This window comes from Phodopus roborovskii, unplaced genomic scaffold (assembly GCF_943737965.1).
Source record: "Phodopus roborovskii unplaced genomic scaffold, PHOROB, whole genome shotgun sequence".
NCBI classification, from domain to species: Eukaryota; Metazoa; Chordata; class Mammalia; order Rodentia; family Cricetidae; genus Phodopus; species Phodopus roborovskii.
The window spans coordinates 20,748,891-20,763,313 of record NW_026125052.1 but is presented as its reverse complement, the minus strand read 5'-3'; the positions used below and the strand labels follow the sequence as shown (position 1 = coordinate 20,763,313).

Below are 14,423 nucleotides of genomic sequence, written 5' to 3'. Positions count from 1 at the left end.
GCACAATGTTTTCCTCTCTGGATCCACTTTTTAAATTACAACACACTGTCTCTTATATTTTTGGTTGTCAGCCTAGCCTTTAACAGCTGAGCCATCCATCTCTCCAGCCCGACACCATCTCTCAATGGACAAAAGTTAGTACCTGAAGACAGTACTTGTGTTTTCGACACATCCAGCCTATCTCCACTCTTCGTCAGCGCTCATCTCTTCCTGTGTGAGGAGGCTAACAGCTGAGTATAGCTGGCGTGGGGGCTTGTAGCCAGAGCCCTGGTTACACAGAAGACTCACCTGGGTGGGGAAGATGGCTATTTTCAGTTCACATGGAATCATTTGCTTTTTCTAAAAGGCACCTCTAGAGGCAAGTCCAAGGCAAGGGATGGTAGCAGCAGCTGTTATAGCTAGGCAGAGGCCAGGGCATGTCATTCTCCTCAGAAGGCATGTGGCAGGTGTGCAAGGAGGGGGGAGTTGTGAGGGGTCATGATTTAAGAATTCTTTAGTGCCTGTCACCAGTCTGATGACCTGGGACCTGCATGATGGAAGGAAAGGACCAGCTTCTACAGGCTGTCTTCTGACCTCTGTATGTGCATTGTGCAATTTGCACGGACACAGGTGTGAACACACACACACACACAGTAAAAGGTGAGCTGGGCAGTGGTGGTGCACAACTTTAATCCCAGCCCTCAGGAGGCAGAGACAGGCAAATCTCAGTGAATTCAAAACCAACCTGGTTTACGAAGCAAGTTCCGGGGCAGGCTTCAAAAGCTACAGAGAAACCCTGTCTCTAAAATAAAAAACAAAAAACAAAAAAATAAGAAAAGTTAATAAAAAACACTGAAAACCTCCGAGAAGCCAGGCATATACACACCTGGAATCCCAGTACTTCAGAGAATGAGACAGGGGATCATTGCAAGGGTTAGGCTAGCCTGGTCTACATAGGGAGATCTGGTTTTAAAACACAACCTAAGCACCATATCTGTATATTTGCTGAGATGATAGGCAGGAGCCTTGACAGCCAGTTTATGGCTTGCTGAGTATTCAGCCCAGGGTGTCATGCAGGCTATGCAAGCACACTACCAACTGAGCTGCACCCCCAGACCACTTAAGATTCTAAAACAGCCTCTAAGTAGTAACCTTGTCTCTTCCCATAGCCTTAGGATCTGAACCTGTCCTGGGGAAACATTTTTTTTTTGGGGGTTCCAGAGCTTAGGGACTAGGCCTTGAACTAGGCCATGTTTACATACACTTGTGGGCCAATCAGTAGCTCTGTTGTCTTCTCACTGGCCAATCCTAACTAAGGCGAGGGAGACTCTTCAGCCCTGGAGAGGAGACTGGGTTTTCTGGGGTTCAGAGTTCCCCTCAGCTTGATTATCTTTTTCTGTGAGTGTTTGTTGTGTGCACATGTCCCACACTCCCAATAAACGCCGTCTGTCTGCTCCTGGTTGCAGGGTTTGAGAGTTTCCCTGCTGGAGTTCTTTAACTGGCAGAGAACACCAACCTGATCAAGACCTTGATACCTCAACCCCACGTCCTGCACAAGGCTGGCCCCTTAGCTGGCAGTGTCCTGTTCTCTCAGCGTCCAGCAGAGGGAAGAGTCAGTCTGCCACACCTCTCTGCTTCTCCACACCTGGGTTCAGTAAGGACAGTTCTGCTATTTGTCTAAGTCTTACTTTCTCAGAATGAACCAGCTTTGGGATCAACCAGGGGTAGGGTGATATTCCTTGACCTCTTAAATGTGCTTGAGGTCCCAGGCAACTCATTATCTTCACTGGTGGCTCTGGAAGCCTGGTGGCTAGTGTCCTGCCTGACTGCTCTACTCTACACACCATGGCAATTGTTCCAATGGATGCTCTGATCCGCCTTGGGTCACCCACAGTGCCCATGCGTCTGGAAGATAAACCTCTCTTCCAGAGTGATTCATGCTTCTATTTTTAACTTCATCACAGTAGCCATTATGTACCACAGACAATTCCCAAGGGCCTGAGGATGCGGCTGCCTGAATCTGAGGATGGTGTAGACGGGGTCTGAGGATGCTGCTGTCTGGGTTGAGAGCTGGCCAGTGGACATGGCAGGGCAGGTCCCAGTTTACAGAGCTGATACAAATTTGTTTGGCTCAGGCATATGAATTCTTGCATCCCTCTGGATTCTAGGGACTCCCAGAAACACTTGGGAGGTAAGCCTACATTGGGCTTCCTTGGTGAAATGGCTAAAAAATTTAAAAACTTAGCTTCAAAATAAAAACAGGAGACCTGGTTACATTTGAGGAATGGTTAGGATATATTCACGCTAAAATTTTCAAATAGAAATTTAGCTGGGAACCCTGACTTTCCCCTCAGCTTTCTGAGTCTGATAACCCTGGGGAAAAGGAAACCATCAGCTGGGAGTGGGTCTTATGTCCAGCATCCTGGTTATGAGAACAGGGTCCATCATGTCCAGTGTCCTTTCTGCTCCTTCAAGCTTTGCCTCAAGAGCCGCTGAGTTGTCCCTAGCACACCCAGGCTGGGGTAGTCCCATCTCTAACCCCTCCCATACTGTCTCACTGGTGGTCAGGAAATGCCTTCTGAAGCAGTGAGCTTGGAGACTCGAAGGAATGAGTTCAGGGATGATCCAGGAAAGAATATTCCAAGGAGAAATCAACACTGTGTACGTGAGAAACCACAAGACCAGCAGAGCAGCGGGTGTGAGTGCCAAGGGAGGATTTCTGTGGACAAACATCTTCAGCTTCCAATCCTGGACCACATGGGATGGTGGCCCAAGAAAGGGAAGTGGGGGGTTGCTCCTTGGCCCACTACAAGCTGCAGATGCACACACCCCTCAGGCTTTGGAGGAACCCCTGCACCAAGAAAGGGGGTAGGGTGTTTTGGAGGTCCCCCATTCTGAGCTGGAGACTCGAGAAGCTAGACCAGGCTGAACTCCAGTGTTTGACAGCATTGTGACGAGCTCCCCCACTCTTTAAAGTGGGGTACATCAACTCTTACAGCTGAGTTCCCTAAGCTGGGACACAGGTCTCTCCATCTTTTGGAGTATGGCATCTCACTTTCAGCAGGCCTCTGAGAACACTGTGTGTGTATGTGTCCCACACATGCCCACTTCCAGAGAAAAGCAATGCAGTCTGCTACAGCACTATCGGTCAGGGACAAGGACCCACAGAGTCCTATGGACCCCCAGCAGGAGTCTCCCCAGGCTTTGGAAGGCACCGAAACCCTTGCACTGTAGCCAGGGAACTCAGCACTTAAACACGATTCCATCTTGCCAAATCTGTCCCTCCTTTTCCTCCCAGAAGCCCGAATATACCCAGCAAACAATGAGAAATGGCTCAGGTCCATCTTTAGTTTATAAGCATGCATTGCCTGCTGTCTGCCCGTTAGCACACCAAGGAAGCTGCTGTTTACCCCAAACTGTCCAGGAGCTTCCTCCAGATGAAGAGCTACCTTGACACAATTCCGGTTCTTGTCTCCATCTCAATCATACACTAGACAGCATGCTCACATATGAGGGCATCCCCTTTAAGAAGCCCCCCCCCCAATTCCGGTGGGAAGCTCCCAGTGTGCTGAGGAGCTCCAAGGACTACCTTCGTTGGGGGAGGGCAGCTGGGAAAGGCCAGTACCACAGTCAAAGATGCTTTGCCACACGGGAAAATACCGTTTCTCTCCCATTCTTGGACCTTTGGTGAGTCTGGCCAGGCTTCCAACAGGAAAGAACCTTTTGTTCCCAGCTTGTAGGAAGTCTGAGCTGGACTCTTATCTACCCAAAGCACTTCCTGGATAGGGGGCCAGGATCCGCTGCCCAAGCTCCCAGCCTCGGCCTTGGCAACCTCCTGTCTTAAGTACAGACCTTGGCAACAGGTCTAGGCCTTAAATGAGAAGCTGGAAGAACTATATCTATCCTTAGACTGGTGTCTCTTCTCTCCTCTTCCCCTCCCTGTGTGTGAGTGTGTGAGTGTGTGTGTTTGTGTGTCCTGGAGTGGAAAAAAGTGGGAGGCAAACTATCAACAACAGTGTCCGTGTGGCGGGTGTAAGAACAGGGTTATTCCCAGCCTTCCAGTAAAGTGTAAAGTGCCATCTCCGCCCACGGGGGCTGGGAGAGGTGACTCTGGGGTTCCCGGAGCTGAGCTTGGGCCCAGGCCGGGTCTGACACCTAGCGGCTTCCCGAGTTCGGAAGCGGCGAGAGCAGAGAGCGAGAGGCTAGAGACCGGGAACCGAGGCGCCGAACCCGCATGGCCAACATTTCCTCCCCACGCCGGTCCCGAGTCGGTTCCGAAGCTGCGGGAACTCGGGTCGGGAGTGCGGATCGGTGTGGTCGCCGTGCGCCCCCGAGTGCCCGCGCCTGGCGGTTCTTCCGGCGCAGGTGACCGTCGCCTCCTCGTGCGCGCTGCCGCCCCGCCGCCGCCCCGTCACCATGGCGACGCCGTCACTCCGAGGCCCGCGGAACCGGCAGAGCAGCCGGGGCGCAGCGCGGCGCGGCGCGGGGACGCGCACAGGCCTGGTGGCGGCGGGACGAGGTAGGCGACAGGGCGCCGGGGAGCCAAGTTCCACGCGCAGGGGCGGCGGGGACTGCGGCAGGCGACGCCGGGCTTCGAGCCGCTCTCCCGCGCGCACCTGCCCGCACCGATCCGGGCGCCGCCCCGCCTGTCCCCTGCAGTGGCCCCGGGAGGTGGCGGCCTGGCGCGGGAGTTCCTGCTGCCGGGAACCCGGAAAGGCGGCCCGGGGACCGCGGGCCGCGTCTCTGCTGGAGTTGGAATGGGGGCCAGAGTTAAAGCCTAGGGGCCTGTGACTATATTCTAGAAGCGAGTGGGTGGGAGAGGACCCATCTGCGGTTGCCACGACCGTTCTTAGCCGAACCCCCGCACTGTTCCCGCGGCTGGTTCCTGCGCTCAGGTGCGGGCCAGGTAGATCCTTTCTTCTGCACCCGCCTTCCTTGGGTGGGGTTAGGAGTTCCTAGACTGGCAGAAAGCCTGGCTTCATGCTTTGGCCTTGGCGGTGACGCAGGTGCAGAACTTCTCCGAAGGAGGGATCTGCTGTCGCCTTTGACATTTCCGAGTGGTGGCCTGGCCATGTCCCCTTTCAGGTCACTCCTCTTACCCCTACTCCCCTTTCCGAGCTGCATCACAAGTCATAGAAGGGTCTTTGTGGACTCTGGCTTCGCTTTTGATTGCCACTCTGTCTTGGCAATCTGAGAGTTTTCTAAAATTCTTTCGGAAAAGTTCTTGGATCCTGCCCTGCTCTTTTCAATAGCAAAACAAAGCATCGCCACCACCCTTCAATACCTTGATGGCTCCCCAGCACTTGGATCTGGGTGGAAAATGCTGGACGGCTCCAACCTCACCCCTTGTAGGAGGAGCTCCTGGAACCAGAAGTAGAATCAGCCACCACTGCCCGGCCACTGTCCCTGGGTGGGCAGAACCCAGGCTTCTTGAACTCACAGAGATCTGTGCGCTGGGATTAAAGACCACCATACCAACCTTCACTCTCCATTTTCAAATCCACTCATAATTAGTTAGAATACAAGTGGGAGTGTACAATTCCAGAAATGAAAACTACCATCTGGGTCATGTGTGGTGACAAGTGGCTGTAATCGTAGCACTTAGGAGGCTGATGCAGGTGATTGCAAGTTTAAAGTCAGCCTGGGCTACAGAGGGAGATCCCGATTCATGCCACTCCCCAACGACAATGATTAAAAGCAGACTGACATCCTTCCATGCTCTAGAAGTTCCTATTCCATAGGGGCACGTGTTGGTGGTGGGCAGGGGTGGCCTTGCGAGAGGGGTTTGTGCTGTGGGGACCCTCTGGATCTGTGCCCCGTCCTCATGTGCAGTTGCTGCCGCTTCCGCTGCCGCCTTCAGGTGGCGCCATTTTTGTTGGCAAGCACTTGCCAGGTGGCAGGTTCTGTGTTAATCGCTTGTGCCTATCTTTCCCATTTAACTTTTGTGTAGTGGAGTAGCGTGGGTCTCCATGCCCCTCCCCTTACAGTTGACGAGGCCAGCTTAGAGAAGGGACAAGGCTTTCCCCACAGGACACAGTAGTAACCAGTGGGACACACTTTGAATTGACGACTTTGTGACCCAGGCTGCATCGTAACTCTGAGATGTGTTAGGTGCTTTGGCATTCTTGGGGCCCTTCCTCCATGAAAATAAATACCGACATTTTCAAATTACATTGCTATGAAGACAACATACATATTGGATTAAAACTTAAAACCATTTCAACCCATAAAGCTCCCCTCTCCCTTCTAAAATAACCCATTTGTTTTTAGCTGTTGTGGGTTCTGGCACAGTCAGGGCCTGGAGAGGACCTAGGGTGCACTTTCTGGCTGGAGCACCCACCCCGGTGCCCCATGCAACAGCTCAGCTTCTCTGTGCCTTCTGTCTCATCACATTTTAGGATCTCACCCACCGAGGGAAGCTCTAGTCCCTGCCCCCACTGTAATCTTTTCTAACTCAATTAAAGCCTGCGGCTGATAGGGAGGGCTGTGGCCAAGCCAGGTTTCCTACTGTCCAGCTACCCTCAGCTACGGCTGCTGCCTCCTGGGCTGTACCACATGTGCAGGGTCTGGTACCAATAATGAGGTTAGGCATGGTTGCCTTTTAATAAAACACAGTGGGCCTGGAGAGGGAGCGTGATGTTCAGCACAGGCTAAGCCCTGCGGGGAGCTATGTCCCTGTGTGATTACATTAAGTGGAGTCAGACTGCAGGTGGCGGGTAGAGATTGGGGGTGTATCTACTTGACTGTCACAGCCCAGAGACCTGTCCCCACCCTGAACTCTCAGAAAGGAAGGAAAGTAGCCATGTAAGGGGCTACATTAATTGCAAAACTCTGGTGTGAACCAAGTGTGATGTTGTAGTCAGGAGGCTGAGGCAGGGGGATGTCGAGTTAGAAGCTAGCCTACGCATTGTGAGACCGTGTCTTGAAAGAAAGAAAAAGAAAGGAGAAGGAAGGAGAGAGAGGACGCAGGGGTAAGGGATCCGAGGGACCTAGGGTCAAGAGTGGGCCATTTCCAGGCTGGGAAGCCATGACCCACTGTTCTGCTCTGGGAACACAGCCTGTAGTGATCAGCATCCGCCTCAGAAAGGAAGGGACCATGATGCAGACTTGCATGCATACAGGGGAACAACTCCTGCAGATGCAGACATGCCACAGGCGGAGCCTCGGGGGTATCTGCCCCAGGCACAGAGCTCTTAGCTGTACTGACCTGCGCTGCAGCAGGGAGCAGTTTACTAAAGGATTCCACAAGGATCAGGGCAACTCACTAATTTTTTGTTTTTGAAACAGGGTCTCCCTGTGTAGCCCAGGCTGGGCTGGAACTTGGAATCCCCCTGCCGTAGCCCCTGAGTGCTGGGATTGCATCTGCTCTTCTGTAACTCCAGATTTTGCACACATAGCGCTGACTGAATGTGAGTCACCTATGGACAAGCCATGCCTGCCCATTGGGCGTGGCCCTGTTTAGCGAGTGACAGATCCCTCTCACACCTTACAGCCTTACCTTCGCATAAAAAGTGGCCTCATTCCCAGAGGTCAGTGCGCCTCACTTCCTCCTCAGGCTGGCCTTCTTCCTCCCAGGACTGCTCGGCTGGGTGTCCTACCTGAGAATAAACTGAAATTGAGACGACGATGCTCACTCACTCCCCTGAAATCCCCTTTCTCCTGCTGGTACCTGCTCTCTCCTGGAGAGCTGCAGGTTCCACCCATGCTTGGCCCTATGGCAGTTCTGAGGGTGAGCGGGGACCAGGGAGACCCCTTCTTCAGAAGGGGTCACCAGAGCCTTGGTTGGAAAGTGAGACACTGTCACCCCAGTCACTGGGTGTTAGGAAGTTCAGAGCCACTGTGCTGGCGGGGGACCGGAGGAGTGTGCCCTTTAGCAAAGGGTGGTGCCTTCCCCCCCAGTGAGTTTTTAATCGCCCCACTCCCACCCCATGGTTGACAGTGTGGTGACAGATTCCAGCGCCTTGAGTAGGCCCAGCTAGTGCTGTCACTGAGCTACATCCACAGCCCTCTATGGCCCTTGTAACGTCTACTGCTCTCAATACTGGTCTGGGAGTCCCTGCAGGCAGGCTCAAGTCTTTTCTGTGGAGTTCCAGCATCGAACAGTGCCAGCCACAAAGCAGCAGCAGTGAGCCAAGCAGCTGTTTGCTGATGGTACCTCAGAGTGCGACCTCCACTGTCTTTGAGCCCTACTTTCCCCCATCTGTCACATTGGGTGACACTCTTGTTCTGCTCACAGTACTGCTGAGGGTTAAACAGAGAGGTTCAAGCACCTGGTGCAGAGCGTGGGGCTCACTGGCTGGCGGATCCCTGCCCTCCTCTGCATACAAGGCCTCCCTCACCCTGGGATGCTGTGCGTAGACAGTGCGTGGGTGCTCATCCCACGGGGTATTCAGGACAGGGTTTCCAGTGTGGGATGGTAAAGCCACCCTCTCACTCATCACCTTGTGGAGAGCCCTTCACAAGGAGGTCTCCGTTCATGAGACTGACTGGGACAGCAAAAGCAGGCCGTGGTGTGGTGTGGTGTGGTGTGGGCCGAGGGCAGCCCAGATCTGCTCTGTGTATTGTATGAAGCATGACGAAGCTGTGGCAGGTCACTTGCCCCCCGCTGCTGCTCCTCACTGGGAGCTAATCAGATTCTGCTGTGCTTCGGGCTCAGGGAGATGAATCTAATAAGGAGGAGGGACCTGGGAGGAGGCAGGACAAAGGACTGCAGAGGGACAGCATTCTCTGTTGGGCACCTTCAGAGTCTTGGAGAAGGGTGAAGTGACCTTCTTGTCTTCAAGGAGCAGGGCAGGACACTTCAGTGGCCAGTGAGGGGCAGAACCCAAGAGGGTAAGGAAGTGTGGACGAGCCTTGAGGACGGAGGAGGGGCTGGAGCTGCCCTTGGGGACAAGTGGTGAGCAAGATGCCATTGCCCTGGAGTGAGTCTGCAGGGCAGCCCAGGCAGCATGGAGCAGAGAGCAGGCAGCCAGGCTTCACCAGGAGGAGGGGACCCACAGCAGGCTGTGTAGCTAGTCCAGGGAAGCCGAAGCCTCCTCCATGTGGGCCTGCTGGGGACACAGTGGGGCTGCGGAAGGACAAGTGAGGATAACGTGGCAGCTGGCATTTCTCTGGCTGGCTAGGGCGATAGACTTAGGAAGCATGTCCAGGTGCGTCAGGGAGATTGAAGAGGGAGAGCCTTGTGTCTTGATCTGGTAGGGCAGCAAAGACAGCTGAAAGGAAACTAATGGCGGAGCTCTGGGAGCCCCTGAGCTGTGTCACCTCCGATAGATCGACACCACCCCATGGCTATCTGGGAGCTAGAGAGGGCCTGGTTGTGAGCTAGAGAGAGGGTCAAAGCTGGCATGAGATTTTGCAGTGAAATGTGTGGGGATAGATGTGAATAGCGGCAAGACTTCCAGGAATAGGGGTTTACTCCTGGCCAGAGCTTCAGAAAATTCTCACACAGCAGGGATGACTTGAAAGAGCATGTCCAGAATTTGAGAAAGAGGCCAGTCTGCTTCACATAAGTCTCCAAGTGGTACCTAGGCCATGAAAGCTGAGAGCCAGCCCCCTGCATGTTCAGTGTAGGATGGCAGAGCCAGCCAGCAGGAGTTAGGGGCTCGGCTGGAGACAAAGAAAATGTGAAGTTATTGAATCGATGAGGCATAAGTATGTTCATCTACATGAAAAGGTGTGTGTGTGTGTGTGTGTGTGTGTGTGTGTGTGTGTGCGCGCGCGCGCGCACGAGCGCACTATGCCATTACAATAAGACGGGTTTAGAAGATGTCCCGGGCCTGTTTCTATGAAAATGTATGGGGATGGGTGAGTTGCTTTCCCCTGTTCACAGAGGGTATTTTTAACTGTGTTGTTCTTCTTTTTAAATGGAGGAGTTGCTGTTGGAGAACTGGGAGGCAGAACTGGGCTGACCAACTGGAGACCCAGGCCCCAGCATAGCCAGAGTGGAGAAGTGGCTGCCACACATCATCTGGTACCCACTGCTGCTGGGAGAGGTGGCTGGCTGGGAGGCAAGCCCTGTCTGTCTAGGGAGGGGACAGTAAGCCAGGACACTGATAACCCCCCAGTGGCGGTGGCATCGGTGATAGTCTTGTCTAGCCAGAGTAGGGCCTTTGTGATGAGTCCCAGCCACTGAGGCAAAGGCCAGCTTGCTCCCTTCCACCCTCTTTTCGTATGGGAATGTTGTGGGGACAGAACACGCTGGCCTGAGGTTGTCTTGCACGGGGAGGCTGCATGCATCAGAGCCTCTCAAGGGTCACCTGAGGCCAGGTAGTGCCTCCTTAAATAGCGACATACCCGCTCTGTCTTCCTGCACAGATCACTGGCAGTTCAGCATGTGAATGAGAACATGAATTCTGCATGTGAGGACACACTGCTAGGGTCCCTAGTTCTGGAAACCTCACCAGAGGGAGGAACGCACCCCCTCCTACCCTCGGTGTGGGAAGGAGCTGGAAGGGACGGACTGGGGGCTCCCTGGCTGGCACAGCAGGGGCAGAACACAGCTACATAGAACAAGGAACCCATGCTGGCTCTTAGGACCAGGGGTTGAGGCTTACAAATGGGTAAAGGAGCAAGGGTTTCACTTCCGGCCGGAGAAGGACTTTCCCACCCATCTGGGGAAGGCAGTGGCAAGCCCGCACCTTTAGGGAATATAATTGTGTCTCCGATGTATCCATCAGCTCCAACCCAGAAGCAGGAAACAGGAATTCTAACCCAGGGACGGGGTCCACGCTGTCATCAGAACTTTTTAAACGTGTGCCCTCCCTTGTACACAGAGCCCAGGTCAGGCTCGTGGGAAGGCTTGGCCTCCTGCTGAGGTGTCGCTGTGATTTGGGGACTCTGCCCCAGGGTGATAGCAGGGGTTTTGAAGGTGGGAGAGGGAATGTGCACAGCTTAGACGCGAGGGTGGAGGAGTCGGCAGCAGCCCTGAGGCAGGTTGTACCTTTTGAAGGTTGTGGGTGGCTCCCTAGAGCTCTGTCTCTCTTGCAGCTGAGGTCTCAGCATGGAGCACAGTGCTGCCCTCGTCCCTGCTACGTTGCCCTACTACGTGGCCTTCTCCCAGCTGCTGGGCCTCACCGTGGTGGCTGTGACTGGTGCGTGGCTGGGCCTGTACCGAGGTGGCATTGCCTGGGAGAGTGCCCTGCAGTTTAATGTGCATCCCCTCTGCATGGTCATAGGCATGATCTTCCTGCAAGGAGATGGTGAGTCTCGTGGGTAGTCCCGGGAGCCTGTGGTTGGAGAGTGATAGCTGGCTTCAGCAGGTGGCATCTCAGGGGCCATGGCGGCCTTCTAGAGCAGAGTCAGTTCGGTTGTGAGCCAAACTATCATCAGGGGCAGCTGGAATCTGGGGAAAGTAGATGCGTGTGCACGTGTGCATTGTTGAATGGAGACCTGGCTGAGCTGGAATGGATGCCCCTGGGATAAGAGCCAGCAGGTGCGTGGCTTCAGCACAGCCTACAAGGAGCTGAACTGTGGGGGTGGGACCGAGTGACAGCCATCTCCCAGCAGGAGGTCCTAGGGGCCCTGCCTGCCCCTGCAGCAGCAGTGAGTATTGGACAGGATCACATTGAGCCTTGAAGCTGGGAATCGGCCTGCCAAGAGCAGTGACTATCTATTTAGGAAGGCTCCAGAATTGCGCTCTCTGCTAATAGGTACACTGAGTCTGGCCAGCACTGCAGTTTGACTGTGTGACGAGTCCTGAACACTGGGATCTGCATTACAGGGCACCTGGCAAGGCCAAGTGTCTCCCAGGCCTAGCAGTTGCTCTGAGTCGGTACCCAGGGCAGAGTGCTGCCTTAGATGGTGGAGGAAAAGTGGCACAGCCTCCTCTCCTGGTCCTTGAGTGTGCATGGGGTAGAAGACTCAAGGGCACCCTTGATCAAAAGCAGGATGGGTGGGTACAAGGTCCCTATGCAGTCCCGTTTTCTCCACCAGTTCTGTGACTGGCAAACCTTGGCAAGCTCTTGGCACAGACCTCTGTCCAGCCAGGCAGGCTTCCTTGTGTGTCTAGCACTGGCCTAACCCACTTAAAGCTTTATCTCGCTTCCCACAAGCTCTGCTGGTGTACCGGGTCTTCAGAAAAGAGGCCAAACGTACGACCAAGGTCCTGCACGGGCTGCTTCACGTCGTTGCCTTCATCATCGCCCTGGTGGGTGAGTTCCTGGGTGCAGCCTTCCATCTCCACCTGCTGTGTTAGGGTCCAGCAGCTGCTGCTGGATGTACAGTCCCTACCCCAGGCTTCTTGGCCTAGCCCCACTCTCCTCACAGGCATCCCAGGCTGGATGCTAGCCATCACTGGGCTGGACCAAAGCCCAGGAGTTCTGGCTAGCAGTTTCCCCCGGGTCTCCCCTCCTCTCCCTTCTCCATGTCCAGCCCTGTCCTCACATGGCCCCTGCCTCTGCTCCAGGCTTGGTGGCTGTGTTCGACTATCACAAGAAGAAGGGCTATGCTGACCTGTACAGCTTACACAGCTGGTGTGGGATCTTAGTCTTTGTTCTTTACTTTGTGCAGGTGAGTCTTGCTCCAGCAGGGGATGGGGAAGGAGGGGAGGGAGGGGGAGGGAGAGGGGGAGGAAGGGAGCGGGGCTCAGGTGCACCTTGAAGGCGGCCATTTTCCAGGGTGCATGTTCAGAGGAGAGAGCACAGGTTAATTTAGTTGGATGCTTTTTCAGAGGCTGAACTGGGTATAAGCCTAGGATTCTAGAGGCCAGGGTGTCCCAGATCCCTTTGCCCTTCCCACTGACTCTGTACAAGTGTTGAGTCATGAGCCTCCCTTTCTGAGTCCACGGAGCTTCTGTTGGAGGTCCAAGGCCTCAAGACAGTGGCTTCAAGTATGGGGACCCGGCCACCTTCCCTATAAATGCTCCATGTGCCACTGCTGGCATGTGGGGGGGGGTGCAGGGGTGCTTTGGTGGCCTCCTGTTAGTTTGGTCACAGCCAGCTCATGGCTCAGTAGAGTCCTCTCTCCTTTTAGTGGCTCGTGGGTTTCAGCTTCTTCTTGTTCCCTGGAGCCTCGTTCTCTCTGCGTAGCCGCTACCGTCCCCAGCACATCTTTTTTGGAGCCACTATCTTCCTCCTTTCTGTGGGCACAGCCCTCCTGGGCCTGAAGGAGGCGCTGCTGTTCAAACTTGGGTGAGTGTCCTCAAGAGACAGGCCCCAGTGCACTCCGCCTCATTGGTAGCCTCTCTCTGAGCTGGCTTTTCTCATTGGAAGGGCGGAAGGACTGGCACTGAGAAACCGGCATCTTTAAGGCCTGTTCTGCATTTGTCCTAACGGGACCCTTGGTGACTTCTCCCTTCGCCCTACAGGACGAAGTACAGCATGTTTGAACCGGAGGGGCTCCTGGTCAATGTGCTGGGTCTGCTGCTGATCTGTTTTGGGGTGGTTGTACTCTACATCCTGGCTCAAGCTGACTGGAAGCGGCCTTCCCAGGCTGAAGAGCAAGCCCTCTCCATGGACTTCAAGACACTGACAGAGGGAGACAGCCCTAGTCCCCAGTGACAGCCCTGGGTGGCCCTTGTGGTTCTGAGGGTTCCCAGGTGTCTTTCTGCTCCTCCCTGCAAAGCCTGAGTCTTTAGGTTCAGGAGTGCAGGCCAGCGGTGTTAATTTAGTGGGGTTCCAGGTTTTGGGGTTGCCCTCTGCTTTCCCTTCCTCGCTTGCAGTTTTTGATGCACTCTGTAATGTACACCCTGCCTGTACCCTGTTACCCATTCACATGCAGAAACCTTGGTCAGGGGACCTGGGAGTCATCTGGTCCTGACCCTTAGAGGAGCTAGACTATAGTCCCACCTACCAGGCAGCAGATGGCTGGGTCTGGGCCTAAGGGACTGTCATGGAAAAGCCAAGATTGCTGCTTGTGTAGTCAACCCAGCAGCTCGGGAAGCACGTGTCCTTGGCAGTAGAGCCAGTGATATTATGAGTAAAGTATGCTGGTGTTCAGGATAAGGTTCCCCAAAAGGGTTCAGCCCGGCCCCCGAAGGAACCCTGCCATGTGGCTTGGCCACAGTATGGGACCATTCTGTTCTTTAATCCCTGAGCCTTAACAGGCTTTTCTGGGAAGGGGATAGGCGCTCAGAGTGCTGGTGGATGAGGGCAGGCTCCTGGTAGTGAGGGCCTCCTGGCCTCCAGCCACCCTGGTGGTTCCTCCTGGCACGGGGGGAGAGGTGGATTGAGCCCTGGGGAGGGTAGGGGGGTTGAGCTCTGGTTTCCTTCTGCAGACCAGCCTGGGCAGGCTCTGGGAGGGGAGGCCTATTCCTCCTGAGTTTTTAGAGGAGTCCTGCTGTTTGTTTTGCTCTCCAGGGAGCTGCTGGGGTGCCCTGGCTTGGCTGAAGCAGCCATGGAGCCTCCCTGTCCTCCCACACTTGGGTCCATCTTTGCTGGACAATATGACTGAAGTGGAGTAGAGGAACGGGATCAGTCTCCTGTGGCATCTGCACACAGCTTCAACCC

The 14,423-nt window shown here is 54.6% G+C and overlaps 1 protein-coding gene across 3 annotated transcripts; it reads left to right on the top strand.

The window, feature by feature from the left end:
• The first annotated feature begins 4,362 nt into the window (after positions 1-4,362).
• On the top strand, positions 4,363-14,080 carry LOC127218004 (transmembrane ascorbate-dependent reductase CYB561). Of its 3 annotated transcripts, XM_051179009.1 has the most exons (8): positions 4,391-4,498; positions 7,267-7,388; positions 9,849-9,949; positions 10,966-11,177; positions 12,030-12,128; positions 12,383-12,486; positions 12,949-13,106; positions 13,283-14,080. In XM_051179009.1, the coding sequence occupies exons 4-8, from the start codon at positions 10,979-10,981 to the stop codon at positions 13,473-13,475; spliced, it is 753 nt and encodes a 250-aa protein (XP_051034966.1). In that variant the 5' UTR covers positions 4,391-4,498; positions 7,267-7,388; positions 9,849-9,949; positions 10,966-10,978; the 3' UTR covers positions 13,476-14,080. The 3 variants fall into 3 exon arrangements, with proteins under 3 accessions (XP_051034976.1, XP_051034966.1, XP_051034985.1); XM_051179019.1 differs by lacking the exon at positions 7,267-7,388 and having other exon boundaries at positions 4,363-4,498; XM_051179028.1 differs by lacking the exons at positions 4,391-4,498; positions 7,267-7,388 and adding an exon at positions 8,651-8,811.
• The last annotated feature ends 343 nt before the right edge of the window (positions 14,081-14,423 follow it).

Excerpts from the sequence above, each read along its gene's own strand:
- LOC127218004 (XM_051179019.1), top strand. The coding sequence starts at position 10,979 with ATGGAGCACAGTGCTGCCCTCGTCCCTGCTACGTTGCCCTACTACGTG. Across the intron at positions 11,178-12,029 it reads GATCTTCCTGCAAGGAGATG|CTCTGCTGGTGTACCGGGTC; the intron begins GTGAGTCTCGTG and ends GCTTCCCACAAG. Across the intron at positions 13,107-13,282 it reads GCGCTGCTGTTCAAACTTGG|GACGAAGTACAGCATGTTTG; the intron begins GTGAGTGTCCTC and ends TTCGCCCTACAG.